Source organism: Denticeps clupeoides, chromosome 10 (assembly GCF_900700375.1).
Source record: "Denticeps clupeoides chromosome 10, fDenClu1.1, whole genome shotgun sequence".
Classification (NCBI taxonomy): Eukaryota; Metazoa; Chordata; class Actinopteri; order Clupeiformes; family Denticipitidae; genus Denticeps; species Denticeps clupeoides.
This window is the reverse complement of record NC_041716.1, coordinates 6,021,936-6,048,245: the sequence shown is the minus strand read 5'-3', so window position 1 is coordinate 6,048,245 and position 26,310 is coordinate 6,021,936. Positions and strand designations below refer to the sequence as shown.

The window sequence follows — 26,310 nt, the reverse complement described above, 5'->3', positions numbered from 1 at the left end:
ATCACTCTTCATCACATTCTGCAAATTGTCATAATAAAAACGGAGGCAGCAAACTGAAACTGAAAACCAATATTTGTGTCAAGATTGTAACCGGTATAACCTGGAATGATGGGAAACCATCAAAAAGCCATCATGAATGGCCATGATCAGAGATAGCTGACTTCACAGTTCTGTTTACTATTAAAAGTAAAATCATTTCCACACACTGTGCAGAATCAGATATGTGGTGAAAAATGTCTCAATTTGTAAGGAAACATAAAGACTGAACTCTGGAGCAGGGCAATGCGACTGTGGTCTTATGAGTCTACATGGAGGTTAAACAAGGTCAGATTTCAGGATGTCATTTATTTAGGGATTGATTAGTCACAACTTGTATCCTACCTTCATCCGGTGAGAAAACTGAAATACCATTTTCACAGAACACCCCGCGACTGACCCTGTTTCAGTACCCCTGCTACATTATTTAAAGCAGAACTTTTTCAGTTTGCCTCTGTAAGGTTTTTTTCCAGTGAAAAAAGTATTAAAATCTTTTTATCTTAACCAGTTTTAAACCTCACAGATGTATATTTTTAGCACTGTTTTTACCAGGCCAGGATTGGCCCCGCCCTATTCTGTGTGCCAGCACACTTCCAATTGCGCTGAGGTGGCGGATTATGTACCTCAACCGGTTTTAAACCTCACACATTTATATTGATTCTTAGTGTGTTCACAGTGCGTTGTTACATCCCTACATACTTAGATTTTCTAAGTACATTAAGTTAATAACCATGTGAAGAGCTGCCAGCCAGACCAGGGGTTGTTCTTGCTGTGCCCCCTTATAACGTAATGACAGACTCCAGCTTTTCTGACCCCATGCAGGATAAGCGGGTTTAGGAAACTGATGGATGGGTGGATTTGCTCGATAAACATTTATTCTAATGAACATGGGAGCTGTCCTGACGAAACCAGGTCTTAAATTCACCATCAACAAGGGTACAACCATGACAAGGTTAGCAGAAAAATAATGTTTCAAACTGTTTTTTAGAATATAACTGATCTGAATATATACTTAGATTTTAATTTTTTGTTTATTTCTCCTCGCTTCTGAGCAAAGTTTAGTTTATTCAAAAGTGATTATGACACCTATTAATTTTTGATCCAGTCACAGCTCCTGTTACAATGATTGCACACAAGGGTCATACATAAAGAACTGAAGACATGGACAAAAGCTTTATAAATTGACATAAATAATAATTAAAAAATAATAATAATTTTATTTGGTAAGTACCGGATTTCATCTGAGCACTAAAAGAGCTCCATATTGAGCTGATCCCATTTAAAAGAAATATCATTTAGGAGTTTACATTTACAGCATTAATCAGATTTATCTAGAGCGACTTACAATCAGTAGTTACTGGGACAGTCCTCCCCTGTAAGTGTCTTGCTCAGGGACACAATGGTAGTAAGTGGGGTTTGAACCTGGGTCTTCTGTTTCATAGGCGAGTGTGTTTCCCACTAGGCTACTACCACCCTATAGTACCACCCTATAGTTAGATAGTACTGAGCTAATTAAGGCAGCTACATAGTATCAGCTACCCTGAAACTGATGTGCTGTTCACAGTTCCAGTGTAATGATTTACTGAATTCCTGACAGCTTGTTTTGCTGGAAGATACAACCTGTTATTCCCCCTGATGGTTACTGACCCATTTCCATCCCATCCATCCTTCACTGCCTACCTGGAGTGAGCTGACACCTGTCGCAGGAGGGAGGCTGCACCTTACTGGAGGTTGTAATGGGAACTCTCTAGAAAGTGGAGGGATGGATGGCTGCTGCTCTGGTGCCACCTCTTTGCTCAGCCTAAACGAGTCGTTATTTGTGGCAAGAATCCATAAAATAATTAAGCTGCTATGTTAAAATCTAAAGGACCAACACGTCAACATTAATGAACAATTCATGGTCCTTTGAGTCCTTTAGCCAAAGGCAATAAAGAAATGTGACCGATGAAACCTCAAAGTAATTGACTGCATTTGAGTTGCTGTGTGATTATTTGGATTATTTATTCATTTTTATCTCCACTTCATAACTCTGAAGCTGTCCTCATCTTAAGCACAGGGGTAGGAATTTCTGTGCTGGTGACAAAGCAAATTAAAAAGCTTTGGAATGAGTGACAGGCTTTAAAATGGTCCATGAAACAACACAGCCATTGCTTAACATCAGTCATTACCATCAATCATCTTCGTGCATGCAGGCCGCTTTCATTTTATATCTGGTCTGCTGGTAACATACATGTAATCCCTCTGTCTTTTAAAGCTTGTGTTGCCATGGCTACCACTTCAGCAGACTCCCTGTCTCTTGTTCCTAGATGCTGTTGCTGCAGCATCACTACACATTTTAGCCCTTCATTGTTTTTGCTCTTATGATGCATCAGTCACTCTACTGGCGCTGCCCTTGTTGACCTCCTGTAGAAATGGTCTTCGCTTTGTCACTGCCGGCCTGATTTTTCCTCCAGACAACCTTTTAGTCCATGAGCGCTCTCTGGCTTGTCTCTGCAGACGCTTCGTTCACAGTTGAACTTCCTCTTTTGTGTCTCCAGCTACAGCATAACATTCTATTGTCAGGGGGAAGGTCAAAGAGAGATCTTTAAATATTCTGGCTATAGGATGTATTCGATAAAATAAAAAAAAATTACAACCTTCTTATTATTAATGGACCCTCCTCACAAATAAATGTAGCACATTCCCAATTTTCACACAATTGCAATAACTGGCCAAATGTACAATGATGTTTAAGCTTTCTAAAAGCATCCATTAGTGTCTTACTCATCTAGACCCGTTCAGATGCATGGATTCCACATTTTAGCTTGATAATGTAATTAGCCACACTGCTTCTGGGAATTGTCCCTCAAAGTGGAGAAAGTCCAGAGAAATACTCATCCTGAGGTTTTCTAATGCTCTCTGACTCTGAACATTGTAAGCAGAGCTGCTTCCCAAAGGATTTTTTATTTTTTTTTATGTGTGGCACTGATACACATTGTCTTAAAAGAGACAGATTGACATTAAAACCAGAATTTAGCGATCAAACAGTCCATTAATCTTGGGATTGTTTGCTTGCAGTGTGTCTATTTAATTATATTTTGTCCAAAATGACTCTGGTAGTCTTCCAAATCCCAGGCCGAGACGAATGGGATGCGCTAGTATGTGTTTAATGTTTCCTACACAGAGCCTCATATGGGTTCGTCCACGCAGAGATTTGGAAGATGTCAGCATGCTGTTTATGACAGGGGTTGTATGGCACACTTTCTGAGGTTGTCCTTATAGAGTAAGATATGCATGTAGACCTCAGCTATAATACTCACTGATGGATTTCAAGCTTGAAATAATGGAATGGTTAACTCTGACAGACTGTTGTAAATATTGACCAGACTAAGGTGTCTCTTCCTGCAAATATAAACTGACTGGAGTGTCTCATCATATCTAACCTTCCAGTCAAATTATATGAACCAATGAGCCAGCAAATGTTGAGTCTAAACAAAGAATTATGTCTTAGATTCAGTGAGAGAAAAGGAACAAGACTGATATTTGTGTTTATTATTTGTGATGGCTCAAGAAATATGTCAGTACAAAATCAATACTAAATATTAGGAAGAAATGTTGCAAATAGATCTGAGCCATTTCAAATCTTATGTTAACTCATTTTCAGATTTGCAGTAGACCACACTGACTCTCAAGTTATTAAGACAATAATTAAATAATTCATTAACTGTTCACCTATAGGATTGAAATTTTCTCAGCGATAAATGATTTCATATGGATACATTTCTGGTACATTTCATTTGTGAAATGTACCAGTTCTCCTCTCAAAACAATCTTTTACAATTCTGAGAAAAGGACCACACATTTGCAAATGTATTTTTTTTAGATGCTATGACTGCACTGACAAATTCTGAAGCAAATGCATAACAGTCTGACATAATGGAATTGTGGTATGCAGAAATCCAAGGCAATTATGCTAAAGCATGGTTGGTTAGTGGTGATATAAATCATATAGAAATAGGCCTATTAGTGGTCTAGTGTTGTGCAGCATCATATACCTTACCTGTGCATCCAGTCTTTCTTTCAACCTTTATCAGAGTGGACAACCCATCCCAACAACCACTGGGGGCCAGACAGGAACAGCCTCTCGTTTCAATGCACGGCGAACACACGCCAATATCCAGTTGCGTAGCAGGCCCAATTAGACTTCACCAATTCTCCTAATGTGCATGTCTCTGTGCTGTGCTAGGAAACCAGAGCGCCCAGAGGAAAGCCATGTGAATATGAGATGGGGATGTGAAGGAAAGATATGGATGAGACAGGCTTGGCTCTACAATGCCAGGCTGTGCTGAAGTTGGCTGCTTGTGTCGCTGTTCTGCTGGTTGTCTAGACTGATATCACTTTACTGACATTGTGCAGGACCTGAGATCTGGGTCATCAGGACCTGTACTGCATGGAATGGTTGCATTATCTTTCAGGCCCTGAAACGAATTGAAATAGGACTGTTTTTCGAGGCAGAAATTCAAATGGGAAAGTTTCCCAAATAATAAAGCAAAAAAAAAAAAAACATGATATTACAAATGGACTTGAAGCAATAAACCTCCTTTATACGAATTACCTGCTGCCATTGCTGCTTTGTCCCAACAGCCCTCATTACAGCTCTCCCTCTCTCTCTGACTCTCAGCTGTTCCAAGGTGAAAATGAACATAGCCCACAATCGATCAGCAAACAAAGCATGAAGTTTTAAAGAGAGAGATTTCATTTTTTTAAAGAGATTTTCATTTTATTCAGGACGATGCTCACGCCCTGCTCCACTCCTGCTGTTGTGGAATCCAGAAGCAAATATAATAACTGTCTAAGGCCCACTGCATTTCCTTGGTAGGAATCGATACAGATGCCTGGATGCTGTTTGGCAGAAAGAAAATAATAAAAAATTGTGTGTGTGTGTTTTCCTTATGTGTCAGTGAACTTTATGAGCAGCACCTTTGGCTTTTTCACTCCTGAAGGGATTCTAATTATAATATTCGGTTAATAGCGAGCCTGCAGCCCGCTTGTCTCGGTGTGTACACAATGAAGCCTTTTTTTTCCCTTAGTAAGACACTGCAACAGACTTTTGGAGGACACCTCAAGTCACCTTTAAACAAACAAAGAGTGGACAGTGGCTCTCCGATGAGCAGAGCTGCTGTCTGGAACTAAGAATAAGAGACCTTTGCGCTATTTCTGGCCACACCATCTAAACTTAACTCCATCGTTCACACCCTATTAATGTGACCATCCATCCATTTTCTATACCGGGGTTAAGCAATCTAAGGGTGCCAGGCTGGGACAACTTCTGGACAAGGCCTTGTGCCTTGGAAGGTTAAAGCACACGCAGAAAAGGCAGGGCCCATTTAAATTGCCAATTAACCTGCAGGCCTTCGGACCGTGCCAGCGTCGAGAGGAAACCAGCACACAGATGAGGAGAACATGTGAGCGCCAACTGAGGGACGGCTGGCTGTGAAACAACAGCTCTGATGGACTCATCTAATTATTTTTTTCTAATGGCCTGTGGTTCAGTGATGGAACAACTGCAGACCGGGCCCTAGGGCAAAAATTGACAACTTCTAAGTTGTGTCTTCACGACGACATTAAAGTAGTCTCCAATATGGCAGCCATCATGTCCTTCAGTGGTTAGCCAATTTCTCACACATGCTTTTATTGCTAAATATATACAACAACAACATAATTCGACCACAAAATTTTGTAGCTATAAAATTAAGTTTATCTACAGGGCAAACGTGACAGATGCATCAAAATAGACAGATGCATCATTTCTTTAATGCTAGCAGTTCAGCGATTTAGGGATTATTCACAGTTGTTCTTTTTGACATTTAGGACGAGGTCAGGGAGCCCATTGGACGGCCTTGACTCCCCTGGTGGTCCTTGTGGGTTTGTACAACGTATTAGTTTTCAAATAATTTTCTAATAAATTATTGCATCTGGAAGAGTAGGGTGTTGTGAAGGGCTCCACAGCGTGCAAAAGTTTCGGCGAACTTTCTGACATTTTGTGCGAGAAACTTGGAGATAATTATGGCTGAAAGGGGCCTGGCCTCCTCAGCTCTGCCGGTGCAAAGCGCAGTCCCTGGACGGGGCTGATTGTTATTCTTCAGGTTTGGACATCAGGACAAGATTCATGATTCCCAGTTGAATTAATTAGGTTGCATATTGTTCAGTGGCGCAGGGAGTAAATGGGACCAGACAAAAAAAAAAAAAAAAAGACAAAGACAAAAGCAACATATTAACATAGTTTGTCACTAATAGCTTGCTTCCCTAACAATTAGTCAACCAAAGTTGTATGTGCGGCTCCAGCAATACTTACAATATATATTTGTTTGATCATAGCCTTAAGCTAATTAGAATTATTTTGGTATTCAATAATTTATTCTTTAAAATTTATAGTCTACATGTGCGCATGGACACAGACCATAGGTGTGTCTGTAAATCCTGAGACTGGACAAGATTTGTGAAATTTCAGGTATGGACCTACAGAACCCTGCACTAGGCTGTCCGACTGAAAAGACCCTCGGGAAATACAGGTTAAGCAGGCTTGGACATACGATGCATGTTGGGGTCCAGTGAATGGGGGACACAAAGATTGCTTATAATATATAATCACAAATTCCTTGATAAAAAATCATTAATATCGGTTATTCATTAATATCGAAACATCGACATAAAATAGTGCATAAAATCAAATAAACGTAAAAAAAAAAAAAAAAAAAAGTAGGCTGAAGGTAAAGCAGTGGCCGGTCTGCGGGGCTCTTCTGCTCCGGAACGTCCTTCGAAAAACGGACCGGCGACCGGGGGAGCGCGCGTTCACGCGCCCGGGCGCGGGCGCGCGCAGCCAGGCGCAGCTGGGCGAACCAGAACAGAGTGAGTAGGAGGGAGGGGGCGCGCATGAGTGATCGAGAGAGAGAGAGAGAGAGAGAGAGAGAGGGAAGGAGGGAGGGAGGGGAGCCAGCCTCGGAAACGGAGAACGACTCCCACCTCTGTCCATCATCCGCCCGCGGGAGCCGCGCCGCCGTACCGGGTGCCGCCTGCCGCGTCCGACCGAGGCGAATGGATCCCCACCTGCAGAAAAAAGTAACTGTGCCAGTTCCCGGAGCCCGGTTTCAGATTCTCCTCCTCGTTTACATACAACGGCGGGTTTTATTTCGTCGCTCTTACTAATAATCTAGATCCATATTCTTCATATCAAAGTCCACGTGCGGGACTGTCTGTTTTAAACTCGGGACGTCGGCGTTTCGTCTAAGAGGACACGCGTCTGTAATTTAATTCTTCCTTCTTTTACACGGGTAAGTGTGAAATGTGCCGTTTTGAGTGATCGTGTCACGGCATCGTGTGCGTTCCTTTTGCGCGTGACGTGCGTAATTGGAGTAACGCGCGCCGGCGCGTAATCTGGAGAATTGGAGCGACGTTGCCATTTCCGTGGAACTCACCCCACTTTAACGGGCTTTGGGGCGGTTTTGCGTTGTATCAGAAAGTAGTCGGATTTGTAAGTGACCCTCCAAAGTCACTGCGCGACAGGGGCACCCACTTATAGACTCGAGGGCACCCCAGATGCGCTTGAGGATCAACAGGTACCAAACTGTTTGCTTCGCTGAAGCTCAGTTCGGTGCTTGCCGGCTTTTTGTGGGAAATTTGAGGTCAGGCATGGTTATTAAGGAGTCCTCTGAAGACGCGGCCTTGGTTTGTTTATGTAATCTCCTTCATAGGTGCCGTAATTCTCCTCGGATGTTACGTAAAAAAAAACCTGGCAGGGTGTGGGTGCTCCGCATCGCACCGCTGCGTTGTGTGGGCAATCGATGCGTCCTGTTAACTTTGAGTTCCGCTTCTGATGGCAGAGAAAGGAGCCCGTACTTTCCTCTTTTCTCCCTGGCTTTCATCTTCCCGTTTACCGTCCCTCTTGTTGTACTCGCCGACCGTCGACTTCTTCTTTCCTCTCTGTTTGTTACCTACCGCTCTTGCCGTCTACGCTCAACGCCTTGTTATGCGTCTAAAGCGTCTCTCGTCTTTTTTCTTCTCTTCTTTTCTTTCCCCTGTGTTCCTTTTCAGATGGTCTATGATCTAAAGCCAAGCTGGTTGTGAAGGCGGTTGACTTGGCCCCCTCGCCCCAAGCCAGTGTCGCCATGGCGGCGGGAGTCGCGGCATGGCTGCCCTTCGCCCGGGCGGCGGCCATCGGTTGGATGCCTGTGGCGAACCTGCCCATGCCCGTGGCGCCCACCGAGAAGAACAAGCGGCAGGACGAGCTGATCATCCTCAACGTGAGCGGCCGCCGCTTCCAGACCTGGAGGAACACCCTGGACCGCTACCCGGACACCCTCCTGGGCAGCTCGGAGAAGGAGTTCTTCTACAACGAGGAGACCCGCGAGTACTTCTTCGACCGCGACCCGGACGTGTTCCGCAGCATCCTCAACTTCTACCGCACCGGCAAGCTGCACTACCCGCGCTACGAGTGCATCTCGGCCTACGACGAGGAGCTGGCTTTTTTCGGCATCATCCCCGAGATCATCAGCGACTGCTGCTACGAAGAGTACAAGGATCGCAAGCGAGAGAACGCAGAGCGCCTCATGGACGATAACGAAGACAACAAGGACTGCAAACTGCCCAACATGACCTTCCGCGAGACCATGTGGAGGGCCTTCGAGAACCCGCACACCAGCACCATGGCCCTGGTCTTCTACTACGTCACCGGGTTCTTCATCGCTGTCTCCGTCATCACCAACGTGGTGGAGACGGTGCCGTGCGGCGCCACGCCCAACCAGAAAGACATGCCGTGCGGCGAGCGCTACACCGAGGCCTTCTTCTGCATGGACACCGCCTGCGTGATGATCTTCACCGTGGAGTACCTCATGCGCCTGTTCGCGGCACCCAGCCGCTACCGCTTCATCCGCAGCGTCATGAGCATCATCGACGTGGTGGCCATCCTGCCCTACTACATCGGCCTGGTCATGACCAACAACGAGGACGTGAGCGGGGCCTTCGTCACGCTGCGGGTCTTCCGCGTCTTCCGCATCTTCAAGTTCTCGCGCCACTCGCAGGGCCTGCGCATCCTGGGCTACACGCTGAAGAGCTGCGCCTCCGAGCTCGGCTTCCTGCTCTTCTCCCTCACCATGGCCATCATCATCTTCGCCACCGTCATGTTCTACGCCGAGAAGGGCTCCACGTCCAGCAAATTCACCAGCATCCCGGCTTCCTTTTGGTACACCATCGTCACCATGACGACCCTGGGGTAAGGCCTGAGCGCGGCTCTCGTATCAGCGTTACCTGCACGTCAGGCAGAATTATTACTTATTACTTCAGCACCGCCCCGCTCTTGTTCAGATACGCGTTCAATCTCCGAGATTCTCTTGTAACATTGTGTCCTTGTCATAAAAATAGTCCCTTTTTCTCCAGGGAAAAGATAGCACAGTGGAGGTAAATTACTGTGCCAAAGTTGGACGTTTTAAAGTCATTTTTACCCTCTGCCATCTATGCCTATGCAATATTTTAATTTATATGAAAGATTCAGACAAGTCCCCACAGGCCTGTTTGCCCTTTATGTCCCCTCTCAAATAATGCACTATATGAGCTTATGGCTCATGGTAAGGTATGTTTTAAGAAGGTGAATATCTGATCGTGGTTCTAATTAAACTAGAGCTGGTTCATCCTGGGATGCCCACAAAATAATAAGCACCTTGTGATGAAGGTGAGAAATCCATGATGTAACATTCTTGTTGCATTTATGAGTCAAACTCTTATTGTGCACGGTCATCGTTTTCAAATCCATTTATCAGACTGGCTTTGTTTAGCCAGTCAGAGCTTAAAATCCACTTATGGATGCGATTTGGTTTCATGAGTGTGAATCTCAGAAGAGGCTGGTGACTGAGAAATCACTTCCCTTGAAATGCCAGAGAGATTAAAAAAAAAAAAAAAAGACATGGAACGGTTCATTATCTCGGTAGACATTGTTTACTTCACTTGGACCACACCGACATGTTCGGTCTCACTGTTAGAACACTTTAAAATATCCGGCTGCGGTATTTGCCTCACTAAAGTTGTAGGCCACCAGCGGTCACTCAACTTGTGCTCCTAAGGATTCATTTGACCGAACAAGAGGCAACCTTCCCGTCTCCTGCCATACCGTGACCCACCGTACCTCCTCTCCTGTTGCCGCCGGAGTGGGAGGAGAGCAGGAGTCGGTAGGGGAGGGGCTGGGTGGGGAATAAGAGAGGGGAGGAACGGCGTGGCCTCGTCTCCCGCTCCGGTTGCCGGGGCGCGCTTGTCCTCATCAATAAAACACGGCCAAGAAGTGGGTGTCAGCTTGACTAATGGTGTGGCCAACTACATCTGCTGACTAATGTAAACCTCCACCACGTCTCAGTGTTGTTTACATCATGGAGACAGACGCTCTTATTATGGGCATGCTCTCCGTGGCTGCTGGGACTGGCGCTTGTGTCCTTAGTGGGGAGAGAGGGGACTTTTTCAGCAGGCAGAGACATGGAAGATGTCATGATTCTGCATAAATGGAGATACAAATTAAGTTGTACTTTGCCTATTGTTTCATTTTTAGCATTCTGGTCCCTCTTCTGCCATTTTTGTAGTTTTGGTTCCATTTTTTTTCTGGGTGTGTTAGATCTTGTTTGCAATGAATTTCTCTTGGAAATCTTATTTTTAGCCAAACATTGAAATTCAGTGTTTTTAACTTATAGATGTCATCCTTACCCTGGGTACTGTGTGTATTTTGAACCCTCTCTCACTCTTGATGGTCAACACAAAATCTGCCATAAAATCCACATGCATCAATATTTTTCATAAATCACCTTGAGCCCTTTAAGAAACGATCAAACATTCAAACATTTTTTTAGGATTTTAAATGGCAGGTAATTTTTTGTATTACTGACAATTTATTTTAAAAATCCACAAAAAAATTATTATTATCCATATAATAACTAATAGGGGGATGAAGCAGTGGTGGTAGTTAGGGTCTTGGACATGTCAAAGATCAACAACAAAATTTGCATTAGTATTTTTTTGTCTAGTGTCAAATAATGCCTCTTGACACCCCCTGTGGCAAAAAATGTACATGCACCAAAATCTGCCATACAATTCTCGAACATCAATATCTTTTTCAGATTTTTTCATAAATCACTTAGTCAACTTAAGACCTTTGAACTTTAAATACAAATTTAATCATTTGAATCAATGAAAAAGCATTTTTTAATCTAATAAATAGTAGGGGGATGAGGCCATGATGGTAATTTGGGTTTTGGACATGTCAAAGATCAACAAAAAATGTATTTGATTGCATTTGTATTGTCAAATAATGCCTTTTGACATTCTTGTGGCCAAAAATGTACATGCAACAAATTCTGTCATAAAATTATTTTCATAAATCACTTAAAGCTTGAGCCCTTTCCAAAATGATCAAAACAATAATAATTTTCAGGATTTAAATGCCAATTTAATAATCTAACCCCTCTTGACACCTTTGTGGCCAATGCTTAAACTTAAACTGAAAATTATTAAACTGGCACTGAAAGGGTAAAAATCCTGAAAATGATTGAAGGATTGAATGTTCCTGAGGAACGTGGCACAAGCGCTAGTGGAAAAGCAGGATGAAGTGCCATGATATTATTCCTTATTCCTTTTTTGCTATATTAAGATCTGTAGGTAGTGTTGTACTATTTTACACTGAATAAGAACTAGCAGTATACGTCCATGTGTTTTCATTTTGTGCGTGTCAGCACTTGTTCGTTCATAAGTCCTATTCAAGTGCATCTGTACGGCTAGCCGTGCAGGGCGTCGGTGCGCCATCTATACTGGCTGCCTGATTCATTCTGTGCAGAAATCAGTCCATTCTCATTCTGCAGCGATGGCTGGTGCAGCTAATCGTTTTTGTAATGATTGTTCAGTTCACACCTCACATCCCAATGTTTCCAAGTGCAAGTATTAATTTGTACTATCAAATGCCCTCTTAGAGAGAAAGAAACAGAGGAAGATAGATTCTCTCTTTTTTGGCAAGAAATTAAGGGGAGAAAGGCCTCCTGTCGCCCTCTATCTGCCTCTGAATTGGCCAAATCTCGCTTCTTCCTCAGTTCCCTTCTGTAGCCATGCCTAAAGAGGAGAGAAAATCAGTGGGGCCTTTGATGACGGCTCTTAAGCAAGTGCAGCGGGGTTGCGATGGAAAGATAGTGTGTGCCGCGGACGACAAGAGCCGCTCCGACTTGGCAGAATTGGACTTTTTCCTTTCTGCAGCGAGGTTTCGTTTTTTCAGGAAGCTCTGCTGTCTAGCATGTGGTTTAATTTATAGCCCACTTGTTGGACATCTCACTACTGTGTCTTCAGCTGGAGGCGTTGATGGAGAGTGGGAGGGGGAGAGGGAGGGATCGACCGGGGAACCGGAGAGGAGAGAAGAAATAAAAAAAAACAAAAAGACATTCCAGCGAATGCTGGCGTTTTCGCACCTGAACGATACGCTAATTCCGCCGCAGAGAGTTTCCTTTATTACTGTCGAGTCTCGCCGCATTGTCAGTCTGACTGTGCTAATCCATGCAGAGATGGGAACAGGTAATCCCATGATCACAATGGGCGATAAGAGGGAGCAAAGCTGAGCGAGAGAGAGATTGTTTGCCTCTGATCTTATGGCAATGCTTCTGAAACTGATATTCGCCTTTTTAATGCTACAATATGCATTCCTCTATGTAATCCATCATAAAATCCAATGACATTACTGCCAGGCCACAGTCTCCGTGAGGTGACACAATGTGTTTGAGGTCCTGAATCGAGCACTGGTCGTAACAATCAAGCGATAAGCTCCCAGAACCAGATGCCATTTATGAAATTGGGCCTGTAGAGGATTCTGGGGTTTTTAGCAAAATTGATTTTGACCTTTGAAGGTTAGCCATTTGTAGGATTTGTTGTTTTGCTGTGATAAGTAATGCCATATTGTAAATAATGAGAAAAAGAAGTCTAGAAAAAACAATCATGTGTAATGTATTGAGGCTGGACCTTGCCTGAGTGACCTTTAAAGGTAGTATTTGGTATAAAAATATTCAATAAAAAAGTAAAACAATATAATATAATGTAAACAGTATTTGGGATGCAACAATGTATTATGGTGACTGTTATTGACCCCTGGGCCTATGCCCTACCATTATATTAACCATGGCAATAAGTTGTCTGATATTGACTGCCATCCACCTCTATTACCAGTTTGACATCCACAGGTTGCCAGTGTTTATCTGCAGGTTCATATGAGTTGGGGGGATTTGAAGAAGGTCCAATTGTCCAATTGTCTCTACTAGACAAGCATCTTTATTTTAATGGGCAAAATGAATACAAAGCAACAAAAACACGCAATGATAATCAGGCCAATAATCAGTGCATCCTTATGATATGGATGTTATAATAGATTATTTATAGAAACATTTAATCTAGCCAAATGTATCTGTTTTGTTTTAAATAATTTACATTTACATTTACAGCATTTATCAGACGCCCTTATCCAGAGCGACTTAAAATCAGTAGTTACAGGGACAGTCCCCCCCTGGAGCAACTTAGGGTTAAGTGTCTTGCTCAGGGGCACAATGGTAGCTAGTGGGATTTGAACCTGGGTCTTCTGGTTCATAGGCGAGTGTGTTACCCACTAGGCTACTACCACCCAAATGAGTTAGATTCATTTGAATATCGAATAACTGATTTCTAAGGTGACTGGTCACAGATTTTAATCTCCTTGACTTCCTGAAGCATTTCTGGTTGTCATATATAGGTAGTGTCACAGTGGGGTTAATACATAGATTCAAGTGGGACAGCGAGGAGCAGTGCAGCATCTGATATGCTGTTTACTAGGACATACCATGCGGTTCGTAATTACAAGGAAGCAATGTGAACAGAACTAAAAATACAGGCCTATGGTATGAAGCCTGGGTAAAGTCAGTATTATTGTTGGCATTGGTCTCAGTTTACTGTTTTGTATTTAACTATCTATCGTCATAATCTGATGAAGTCACACAACCCTTTATTTAGATGTTACAGCAGGCATAACCATCATGAAATGAGTCAGCCTTGTAACAAACTAAGTCCTATTATTAAACAGTACACTCCACATGTGTTCATTCATAGTTCTGATGCCTTCAGTGAGAATCTACCAATGTAAATGCTCATGAAAATAAAGAAAACACACTGAATGAGAAGGTGTGTCCAAACTTTTGACCTAAAGGCAGTAGTACAAAAGCCAATCCTAATGGTCATGTCTGCCTGATTCTCAAAGACGGAAGCTTTCTTTGTGTTCATAACCACTTCTGTCATTGCCCATCCCACCCATGGCCATTGTGTCACAACTATTTGAAAAATCAATCAATTACCCCATCAGTCCTTCAGAGATAATCAACGCTTTGACAGAAAAGCAGGTATTGATTTAAAAGTTGATTCAGGAACTCATGTTGAGAGCCATGTAAGTTCCTTGTTTGGCGGGGCTAATAATGACCTTCGACGGTATGTCCCCTGTGCCACACACATGGTTTTGACTTCAGCTTCACTTTTCATTTACTTTTCTTTGAGTTAGGAAATTATTTTGCCGCACCGCTCAAGGCCTCAATATGAATCCATATGTCACGTGGACACATCAGAACCTCCTGTCAGTCATATTATAAATGGCTTCAGTGAGGTCTAGGGTGCTGGGGACTGATAGGTGTCATTCAGCCACAGATTTTGTGACAGTAGCCTCCACATGAACCCGCCAAACGAAGTGGGCTGTTTGGTCTCCATCATCAGTCGTGTGCTAATCCACTCCAGCTCAGACGATTCTGACATGTTCTCCCATCACACTGCCGGCCCTTTATCTTCTGGTCTCAGTGTCCCCTGGGTGTCTCCATCTCTTTATATCTGCCCACCTGCATAACCTTCTCCCAAACACATCTTTCTCCTTTTAAATCGTTCTCCCGACCAGCGTGAGCTCTCCTTCTTTCGTGTGTCGGCCGAGGTGACCTCCATCAGCCGGGCGGTGGCAGAGAACATTGTGACAGGAGGTGAAATCGGCCTCTGCCTCTGAGCTCCGGTGAATAGACTAACCTTGCCACCCTCACACTCGACAGAAAGGGGACCGATCCTGACTACAACAACAACAAAGCAGCAAATCAACTGCAAATAAACTTCCTTCAAAAAGTCCCGGAATCAATTTGTTGAGGGAAACTTATTCATTGACTTTTGGAGTATCTTATTTAATTCTGCGGGTTAACAACGGAAATCTAAAAACCTTCACTTCTGCCATCAGGGCCTATCTGTCGGCGCCCAGGCACAATTATCTCCGGCCTCTGGGTGAAGAGGCCTCTGTCTTCGGGGCTTTCAGGGTGGATTATCTCCGCTGTGCTGAGAGCTTAGAGCCGTGTGGCTGCTGGAGACTTTTCTTGGGGGCCACGGCCTGCTGGGTATTTCAATATCCCGTCACACTTTCTCGACCATTTGTAACCGTAATGCATTTTATTGCTCTCTTATATTTTTAGTCTGAATTCGATTAGAGGAGATTAGAGATTAAAATGTTTTTTTTCCCCACCATGCATCTTAAATTCTTACCTGCAGAATTTGTCAGTCTGCATTATTGTCTGAGGGCACATCTTTTATTTTATTAGACCGTCTGGTGATGCATGGATGTGGTCTGAAGGGTGAAGGAACGGGAACTTTTTTTTGGCTAAGTGCCTTTCTGGTGATTATTCTTCCACCGATATTGGCCCGCCGGTTTTGGAGTATCCTGTTGAGGATTTTACTGGACAAGCCTGCTATATTACAGCGAGCTGTAAAGGGGTTTAATGCTGGGTTCCCTTCCCAGGCCAATCGCCGGGCTCACTGATTTGCAGACTTGTCGGCGAGTGATGCTTCTCTGTTCTGGCTCGTGCCCAGTGTAGACCATTTGAATAATTTTATTTTCAGTCCATCTATTTTAAGGTTATGATCCTGTTTTGACCCAAATCCAATTTTTGTTTGATCAGCTTTTTTTTTTTTTGTTGTTTTAACTAAGTTGGGTGGGGGTTTGATATGAAGGTGACCAGGGACAGCAGTGTACCCAGTCCTCAGTAAGGCCTTTTTCTGAGGCACTTTTTGGCTAGACTGCAACATCGAATGTGCAGTCTTGACCACCAGATTTTTGCTGATTGAGTGGACCATCATCCTTTCTGAAAACTGTTGGTACACTGTCAATCACATGGGTGGGTTTCATCATTCAGGTAACAGACTATGGGGCAGAAAGTTGTCATAGCCATGTCTATCCATCTCAAATAGTCAAAACCCGAACTCTATGCCGTGACACAAATATAATTTTTTTTCATCTGTGGTAAAATGGCTAGAAATCCTGCATTGCTGCATATTAACATGCATATTAGCTACCTTATCAGATGTGCGTGATGCATGATGTAATATGTGCTGTCCCTGGTGCTGAAACCTTGGAATGTGATTGGAAGCCTACAGTTGATGCAATAAATTCACATTGAATTGCCTGGCTCTTGCAAATGACAGCTTACTCAGCCGGGCCCATTGAGAATCTACGGCCTTTTTTTAGCTCCGCCTTTGTGATTGGGGGGGGGGTGTAGGTTAACAATGATTAATTGCTCATGAGACCTCTGACTGAGCTGTCAGATTTAAATGGATGTTTGAGTCTCAGAAGATAATTTTGCTAAGAACCCTTATGAAAGTCCTTCATACAACCCGTCTACATTTCAATGAATCAAGTTGAAAAGGTGGTCAGCTAACATCACCATAACTGTTACCAAATATGAATGCAAGCAGATACAGCCGTCACAGTCTAGCAATCCGGTGATACAGCTAGAACGGACCAGTTGCTGGTTTTGGAAATTGTAAAACTGGGGGTTTCTTTACTGTCGTCCAGATTCTACGGTCTTCTATGTTCTGTTGTAGAAGTTTCCTCCGATTTGGAGGTTAACGGAAATGCAAAAAGTTAGAATTGCAACTAAAGTGTCTGTGTCTTCTGTAGTTTATTTTCTTTAGTGACGTTGGTTCCATGCATTAGGATCGTTTTGTACTGTTCTGGTCGGTTGTATTTTCGTTCTCGGGGTCCAAGCTGCGCCGGCCTGCCTGCAGCAGGGTGACGCGAGCGCACGATGGCAGCCTCTTAATTACGGACGCGGGCCCCCACAATGGACCTTGAAACCGAAGAGGTTATTACCGCTGTCCTACACTTTTAAGTTCGCCTTGCCTCTCCGGGGGCCACCCTCCCCCCCCCCCTTCAGAGATCAGGGAGAGCTCCGTGCCCTGAAAGCATAATTACAATGCGCGTCCCGCAATTTCTCCTGCCCTCTCTGTTTATCGTGCCAATCCTCCTCTAGCCCCTCTCGGTTTCAAGTGGCGGCGTGAGGGGAGCCGAGAGAGCGGATCTCCGCCGGAGATAACCGCCGTCTTTCAGCATCGCGAGTGTAATTCCGCTGAAGTGTGCGTGGAAGTCGGTTGGAGTGGCCTTTTTCCTTTTCTCCGTCCTCTTATCCCCCCCCCCCCCCCCCCCCCCCCCCCAAAATGTATTTATTGTCTAGCGCAGAGACAGACGGGCCTCCTCTCGCGGTGTGTTTCCATTGCCTCAAAGTGGCCATTATTGTTGCGTGTGGGTAATGATGATGGCTTCATTTTGGCAGTGAAGTACGGGTGCGACTGATGCCGGCAAATGCATGCAAATTTATGCCGAATCGGTTCCTCACTTCCGTGCAAAGAATTTGGGGAGGAAAAAAAAAACAAGGCTGGAATTCATAATGTTTGATCCTCTTGCTCATGCTCTTGACATCACAGAACGACTCAGATCCTGGCGGGTCTGTGTTGCTTTCCCTTTCTGACTTTTTGTCACATTTCTCTCTTTCTCAGTCTCCCACGCCTTCTTTGGTCCCTCCCGTTGCTGATTTTCACGATATGCCTAGCACTGACAGGCCTGCATCTGACTGGCAGTATTTTCATGTATAGACTGCATTTGACGCCAACAAAAATATGTGAAGTGAGATGTACGTTTGCTGTACAGTGGAAGTCAGAGTCTATATAGAGCAGATTCCCACTGTGCCATGTCACTCCAATATACTGAAATGGGACCAGCCAGGAGGGAGTTCAGGTGATTATGATGCTTGAAACCCCTGGGGACTTTGAGGCTACATGACACATAATGCAATAAAGATAACTGCAACACGAAAGTCTATTATTTTTAACCAGTTCCATTTTATTTTTATTGCATTTTTTTTTCACAAAGCAACACAAAGGTAATAGTCTAGCAACCAGGACACTGGGTGATTTCTTTAAATATGGGCACCCTGTTAGTCTTTCACCATGGCTGTAAAAATTTAATTTGGATCCTATGTAATGAGTATAGTCCAAACTGAAATATTGAGTGTATTAGCTGAGTAAATAAATTGGTTGGGCCTAAATAAGGTCTGGCCAAACCAATTAACGTCAGAAATCACTAATTAATTGACGTGCATGTTCAAAAACCTGTGAAAAGGTGCCAGTGGCCTAAGACACACTTTAATTTCGAGACTTATTTAGGGATTACCAGGGGGTAAATCCGGATTACCCTATCGGGCTGTCACTGCCAGTTTTGTCCTGTGTGGAGTCAACACAGAAGCTTAAAGCTCTAATGCATTTCACTCTGGCCTTGCTTTACTCTGGCTCTGACTGACGGCCATTTTAATTCAATTTTCCTACCCGGCCGATAATGAGGAGCTTTGTATTCTTCTACCGCGTTTGATATTTCTCTGGGCCTGTTTGCTTGTCATCCCTCTCTCCACTTGTTTACCTGTCGACGGCAGCCTCCCCCTTCATCCCCTTCATCTTGGCCATCTTCCCGTTTTGTGTCAATGCGCGTTTCTTAATTAATGGAGTCATGAGCCATTGACCAGCTTGTCATTTTGGCGGGAGACAATTAATCTACTCTTTTCGTCTCTGAGAAGTCTTCATTTTGGATGGTGGCTGGGCCCAGCAATCAGTTGCTGTTCTTTTCAAGCGTGTCTTTTTAATAGATCCTGAGTTGAAACCCATAGACCACATGAAATTCTCAATTTCAGATGTCACAACTATGAAAATATTACTGGCTCACCTTTAAACCCTTTAAAACCCATCACCTTTCCAAAATTAAAAAACTACCAACTATATCGAACAAAGTACATGGTACAAAATCTGCACAAATCTAGAATCAACTCTGAATGTCATGGCAAACCATAGACCAGACCATATGGAAACAACAAGGTAGTGAAGGTGCACACAACAAAATGTGTCCTCTGCATTTAACCCATCACCTAGGTGAGCATGACAGGTGCTCCGGGAGCTGTGTGTGGGGACGGTGCTTTGCTCAGTGGCACCTCAGTGACACCTTGGCGGTTCGGGATTCGAACTTGCAACCTTCCAATTTTGGGTCTGATTCCTTACCCACTAGGCCACCACTGCCCCAAGTGATTATGTGGGTGTGGCTTATTTAGCCTTTAGTCTTTAGCCCTTAGTCTTTAGCCCTTATTGTCTTCTAAGCATGCACTGAGCGGAAAGATGTGGCTCCTCACAGTAGTCCCAACACTGTAAACAAAAAACGTTGGGAAAATGTAAAAATGTAAGGCTGTGAAGCATTTTAACATTTTCTCAACTTCACGCCAATACCACAATCGCATGGACGTGAAGTTGAGAGAACTTGAAAACGCTTTGCAGCGGGTTGCCTTATATTTTTTTGTTTTTACAGTGAAGTCTAACCCCATATTTTTATGTCTTTATGAGCAGTATGTTTAAATTTGAAATATAGAAATTTCAGTAATACCCCAGGGGAGCGCAATAAAAAAAAACTTGATGATTTTTTTAAAAAAAGATGCTTACCTGTGTGTGACTCTGCGGCTTTGCGGTAATTAATTAATCAGCGCTGCTCTCTTGGCTCAGTATTTTGAAGCTGTTTAGCGGCGGGGTTGACTAATCGCATTTCAGGCATTGCACTTGTCAGATGAAAGATTGCTTGAGCTATCATCACGCAACCCCTCCTCTGCAGAGAGGATTTACAGTAGAAATTTTGCAGTAATGTAACAGTAGTAAGAGTGGGAATAAATATTTATGGCTGTTTCGCTTTGTGCCACGAATGCTAGGGGTATTTGGAATGAACCTTAAAAGGCATTTGCTGCTTTTTTTGCAAAACTTATTGAGGAGCTTGTGAAAGAAAAGCTTTAAAAGTCCTCTGACGAGGGAGGGGTTGGTATTGACCAGACTATTCAGCTCCTCATCAAAACCTGTCCTTCCTGCCTAATACGCCGCATTCAGAGGCTGCGCTGTCCAATTTAGCTGTCTATTCAGCGGATAATGTCATGGTGACATGAAATGAAAGCAGCCTCTTCGCTACCGTTGTTTGTCTTTTTTCTGTCAGTGCTGGTAGTACGCGGCTTGTGCCCAACAGTTTTGACAAATTGGGCGAAATTTTACCTTGGGTGTGTGGTGTAGAGCTCTGTAGGTTGATCTCGCAACTTGTTTAAATGTTATTACGCGACAATAGACAATGTGACAATAGATACAGTATAGACACTTTGTGCTACTATACACACACACACATACACTGCACCTCACCCCCACAGAAGCAGTAAAAAGAATAATGGTGTCAGTTGAAGAATTTGTGCAGTTAATCACAATGAAAGGCTGTGATTAATCAAATAAATACATATGTGGTCTTTGAAAAAATGAAAGGTAACATTTATTTATTAATATATTTATTTATTTAAGTGTAGTCTTGATCATTTATGAATGGCAGCGCCTCTGGCAGAGAGATTCAACAGCCACTTGCATGCAGAGCCCAAATACAAATACACCTTAATACATGCAGGCCCATGTAACATTAATGCAACTCTGATGGCACGTAATGACACACACCACCCCCATCATAAGCATTTAAGTTAGTATTTACATTTACATTTGCAGCATTTATCAGACGCCCTTATCCAGAGCAACTTACAATCTGTAGTTACAGGGACAGTCCCCCTGGAGCAACTGAGGTTAAGTGTCTTGCTCAGGGACACAATGGTAGTAAGTGGGATTTGAACCCGGGTCTTCTGGTTCATAGGCAAGTGTGTTACCCACTAGGCTACTACCACCCAGTATTTCACTTTTTCTTGTGAAAGTACATTTGTAAACCATCTGCTTTGGCCATATACACCAGATACACCAGGGGATGTGCTCAATTAGTTTGCCTCGCATGTCAGTAACAGTAGCTAAACTGCAATATGGCAGGAAGTTTTTTTCATATATGACAAATTGATGTTAAAAGCAAAATAACACACTGATGTTTCCATCGCAGGCGTTGCTACAAAAAAATACAAGAAAAATATTCACCGAAACGAACAGCGGCTAATGGGAAAATCCGATCCGATGAGTTCTGAAAATGACAATGTTCAGTTTGCCTCGCCTGTTTTCCCGCCAGCTCTCACACCATCATTTGTGTCCTTTCGGGGGAAATGGCAGCGTTTTGTTCATTCTGCAAGCCCTCTCCCCTCTCGATCCCACCAGGCTTGGAGAGCTGGAGAGCGATGGTAACAACGGAGGCTCGCTTAGAGAAGGTCACGGTTTCTGTTTCATTCTGGCTAATTGGATCACTCTGATGACCATCTTAGGATGAGACACACAGATGTGCACACACTTACATGCACACACACACACACACACAGACACCCACAATGCCATATGATGCCACCGTCCCAGAGGTTTACATACCGACATTTCTCACACAGTGGCAGCCACGACTGAGGCGCTGCAGTGCTGCTTTTAAAAAGGAATCAAAGTCAAGAAGCAGGGCACTTAACAGATGGAGGGACTGCTGAGTGGACAGGGTAGGGGCTGATAGACATCATTTGGTTTACTTTTACTGCATATGTGAGCCAAATTTTATAGTATTAGCAAAATAAATTGGAACATGAAATATCCATAAAGACATTGGAACATCCGTATCTATATCATGTTTAGTAAAAAGCATGAAAAAGGGAGAAATCCAACTCGGAGGATTTCAATTTCAAAGAACTAGATTTGTCCTCGAGGGGCAATTAAGAAGTATTGGAAGATGGCAGGATGAAGAAGAGGTAGACGTCAGAGAATTGCACTGACCTTGTTTATCTGACTGCATTAATTGTTAGCGGTGTATTTAAACTCATCCAATGTTACCTGGACGTACAGGAGATTACTACTGCTAGATTACTATTGGTACCAATGTTACAGAAAAATTCAAAGTAAAAGTAAAGAAGAAAGAGATAGAGAAGAAAAGAGCCTGGACCTGGAGAAGTTGGGGGAGAGAACCCAGCATCTGAGCGGGCAAAGCCCCTGATGGAGGAGAACAGAAGATACAGTAACCATGAAGAGAACCTCTTTTATACTCTGCATTTGACTCCCAAAACGTTTGCCACAGAACAATCAGATTTTGATGTTCCTGCCTTGACCAAGCAGATGTTCTGAAGCAGGAATACATTGGTCATCCAGCACCCCACAAGACCATCATGGCACCTAAGGCCATTTGCTATAAAATAATGAATATGTTTCATGCATTAAATTCTTCAAAATTGCCTCCACCTGCATCCCAACATTTGACTGGTAGGGGATAACGTTTAATTTATTATATTCAATAAATTTCAAGAATCATTGTCATTTCAGTCAGTGGGTGTTATTTATTTTCAGTTTTGCACTTCTGTAAGACACAGACAGATTCAGGACAGGTTGCCAGATTATGCGTAAACCTGGCCGTGCATGTGGTTGTGACATCTTACGACAGGCCAACTGCGTTCTAACAGTGATGTCAGTGATGTCTTCGTGATGTCGAATAGCCAAATAAACAATATTAAATTATATGAAAACACATTTTCTCCAGTATGTACTGTGTATTACCACCCAGCCCTAATGATGTTAATAACTATTTATCAGAGGATTAATAAGTTCAGCCCAACCCCAACTAGTGGGCATGTGTTTGAGCTGTGGGTGAATAAGAAAAGACCTGGAAGAAACCCACGTGATCCCTGGGAGAACCCAGGACCCCTCATTGTGAGGCAGCCACACCATCCACAGTAACCCTGTGTTGCCTGCTGTATAATTTAACTTCTGTATTAGTGCACTGTGTGTGTGTGGTTACCTCTACACTGGCTGCCCGCCCCCCAGCTTCGTTCCACGCTGCCATTAATTACCTGTGACACTTGATCCCCCGCCTGCAGGGCTCTTGCTTGTGAGGGAGCACTCGGCCCGCGCGAGGCACCCGACTCTCAGCATGCTGGAGACTCTCTGCCCAGACGCATCCCAGGAGTTAGCGCTCTCCCGCCTGGAGGGTCGGGACGAACACACAGACAGACACCTCAGGACTGCAACACAGAAATGGGGGAGAATAAGTAAGAAAATGATGAAAGGAAGGCAGGGGCCGAGGGTGTAAATGCAAGATGAGAGAGAAAGAAGTATTAGAGAGAGTGAGAGGGGAGGGATTGGAGAGAGAGAGGGAGATGGCGTGGGGAGGATGGAGAAAGAGGTACTGAAGTGGATGAGGATGGAATACATCAACACGTTGGGATAGGCTTATATGTGAGAAGATGAGAGAAAAGAAGGATGTGACTTGAAAGAAATATAAAAAGTGTCGTGACCCAGTAGGGAGTATGAGCCTCATCTCTCTTTGGTCGCATAATAATTGCGTCACGTTTCATCCTCGTAAAATGTTGTAAAATTTGCAAACACTGTTCCACTGTTGTCACTTTAGTCAGGTAAAAAAATGTAGAATAATAGAATGACAATCCAGTAGTACTCAACTGTCCAAAATCACCCACAACCACTTGCGAAGAGAATGTCTGAAGGAAATGCAAATAAAAAGCGCCATTTTTTTTTATTTCTGTGCTTAGAAGTTTCAAATTATATATTTATGTGGGCAAAATGCAAATTTGATGTAAGCATAAATTATGCAAGCAACATGTTATAAATGCGCATAGTAGGCATATAACACACATGATATTCTCACAATATTTGTAACAGAATGAGTTACAAACAACTATACTAATACATCCAGGCAGTCTGACCTAGCATAACCCAGATTTTAATATTAATAAAGTTTTAATATAGGTTGAACATAAATACTTTTTTTCTGAAGAGAAAAAAGACCAAGATGAAGCAAGGGTCCTGAGAATAAGAAAATGTATTTATGTGATAGCATTTTCTTGCCTACTGCACTTTTTACATTTTTTAGTAATGTAATAGTCCCTGCAGAAACAATCAAATGGCACTTATTACCATTGTTCCAGCTGACCTGACCAGCCTTACCCATTCAGGGGGTACTGTGTCCGTAAGTTACCCAGACAGTGGGTAAGGAAGCAGACTCATAATTGGAAAGTTGTGGGTTCACATCCTGGACCGCCAATGTGTCTCTGAGGTCCCCTTAGGCAAAGTACAGTCCCCACAAACTGCTCCCCAGGCACCCACCCATGGCTGCCCACTGCTCACTAAGGTGATGGGTTAAATGACTCAATTCCTTGTGTCACCATGTGTTGTGTTTCACAATGACAGTAAGAGCAACAGGGAATGCACTGTAAGTTAGAAGAACACAAACATTTTTCTCTGGCTTTGTAATGGACAGCAACTCGCTGGAATCAGTGCCGGTGAGGTAAAATTAGCATTTAACATGGCAAGTTGGCAGACCCGACACTGCGAGATCTGGAGCCGTAAGATTCGCAACATGGGTGCTGAACGTGGGGAAATGGCAGCAGATTTGGGACCGCCTCTCAGGCCAAGCTGTTGCTATTCTCAAGCCTTGCCAAATGCATTTTTAAACAGACAGATGGTCACTTTCTCCACTCTTTTTTCCTCCCTCTCTCTGTCTCTTTCTCACCCTCCAGTCCCTTCATTGTTGCACTTCCAAAATGTATGTATGTATGTATGTGTGTATGTAATGTACATATATAGATATAAAAAAGACATGAAACACAATGACAAAAAACACACACACACATACATATATATATATATATATATAGAGAGAGAGAGAGAGAGAGAGAGAGAGACTTTTTTTATACCTTTGCTGCTTCACAGTATTTCACTATTGCATAATAAAAAAAAAAAATGGTGGTTTTTCCAAATCACACACTGTCAGCGACGCCATATGATTTATGCCAGGGCTGTATAATTCACTAACTGGGCACAGGCCCTGACCGCAAGCTTATAACAGCTTAGATAAAGATGTGCCTGAAAGCTTTGTACTGATAAGCCTGACTTTTCTTTCCATTTTCATACATTTATTATTCATACTGAGTTCCAAGGATTGGCTGAAGCTGGAGGCTCTTTGCCTTCCTTAATGCTTATCTACTCAGTCTCCAAATCCTGCAAGGTTCATGTTATTCATATGACATTATTTATGTTGATGCTGTTTTAAGCTGATATCTTTGGTAATTAAGAATTAAAAATGATAGTATAAAGTCAAAGAACATATGGCTGACCATACACTTTGTATTTGTGAAGAAATGTGCCATAGAAATGGATTTCGGTTGTTTTTTTTAGGGAAAAACCATTCTCTTCCACCCTCCCATCAGTAGAACCATTTTTGTTTGTAAAATTTGTGCTATAAATATTATCAAGTTACATATTTTTAAATATCGTATTCGCCCTGGAATTGTTCTCAATGTTGCAGGTTTCATTATGGCGATTATTATGTTTAAACTGTGTGGAACATTTGACTTTTTTGTCCTCATTCCATTTCTGATTCCACTTCTGGAAACCGTTTGGTGATGAACAGGCGTATCAGAACATTTACAGTCGCACAGCAGGGCTAAAAATATCTCCAGTCTCCTCAGCCTCCTCGCCCAATTCCTCTCATCCCCACTGTTCACGCTCACGCCCAAGCAGGTCTATATCCTCACCCATAAATAAGCTGTCTCCGCGTGCAAAATAACATGCTACGTGCGGCAAACGTCCCGGCGGCCGCGCGTGTGTAATTCCCGACCCGCGCGCTTCCTTCAGTCCGTCTTCCTTCCTTTATCTCCTCCTCCATCGCCTGGTCTCACCCTCCTCCCTCCCTCGCTTCTGTAATCCTCACCCAGCTGTCAGTGTTTAATTAGTACGGGGCTGTGATAACGTCACCGGTGACAGAGGAGGGGGCTGGTAGAATGGACGAGGGGGGGGGGGGGTCGACAGGCACCTTCGTTAAGGGGACGTCTACTCAATACGGCCGTCCGGGCGGCTTCCATTAGCCCCGGCACTACCGGGTCAGGAAAGAGACAGGCCAGCGGCGGCCCCTTTCTCCGGTAAAATACGGCTGCGGTGGCCACAAGAATGGTCGGTTGA

The 26,310-nt window shown here is 43.5% G+C and overlaps 1 protein-coding gene across 2 annotated transcripts in view; it reads left to right on the top strand.

Moving 5' to 3' along the window:
• The first annotated feature begins 6,998 nt into the window (after window positions 1–6,998).
• The window catches only part of kcnd3 (potassium voltage-gated channel, Shal-related subfamily, member 3), a 111,980-nt gene continuing 92,668 nt past the window's right edge, over window positions 6,999–26,310 (top strand). Inside the window, exons 1-2 of one of the 2 annotated variants that reach the window (XM_028993714.1) lie at window positions 6,999–7,134; window positions 8,107–9,283. In XM_028993714.1, coding sequence (XP_028849547.1) covers window positions 8,181–9,283 — 1,103 coding nt within the window. In that variant the 5' untranslated portion in view covers window positions 6,999–7,134; window positions 8,107–8,180. Of the gene's footprint in view, window positions 7,347–8,106; window positions 9,284–26,310 lie in introns of both variants that reach the window. The other variant, XM_028993713.1, reaches the window with a different exon arrangement.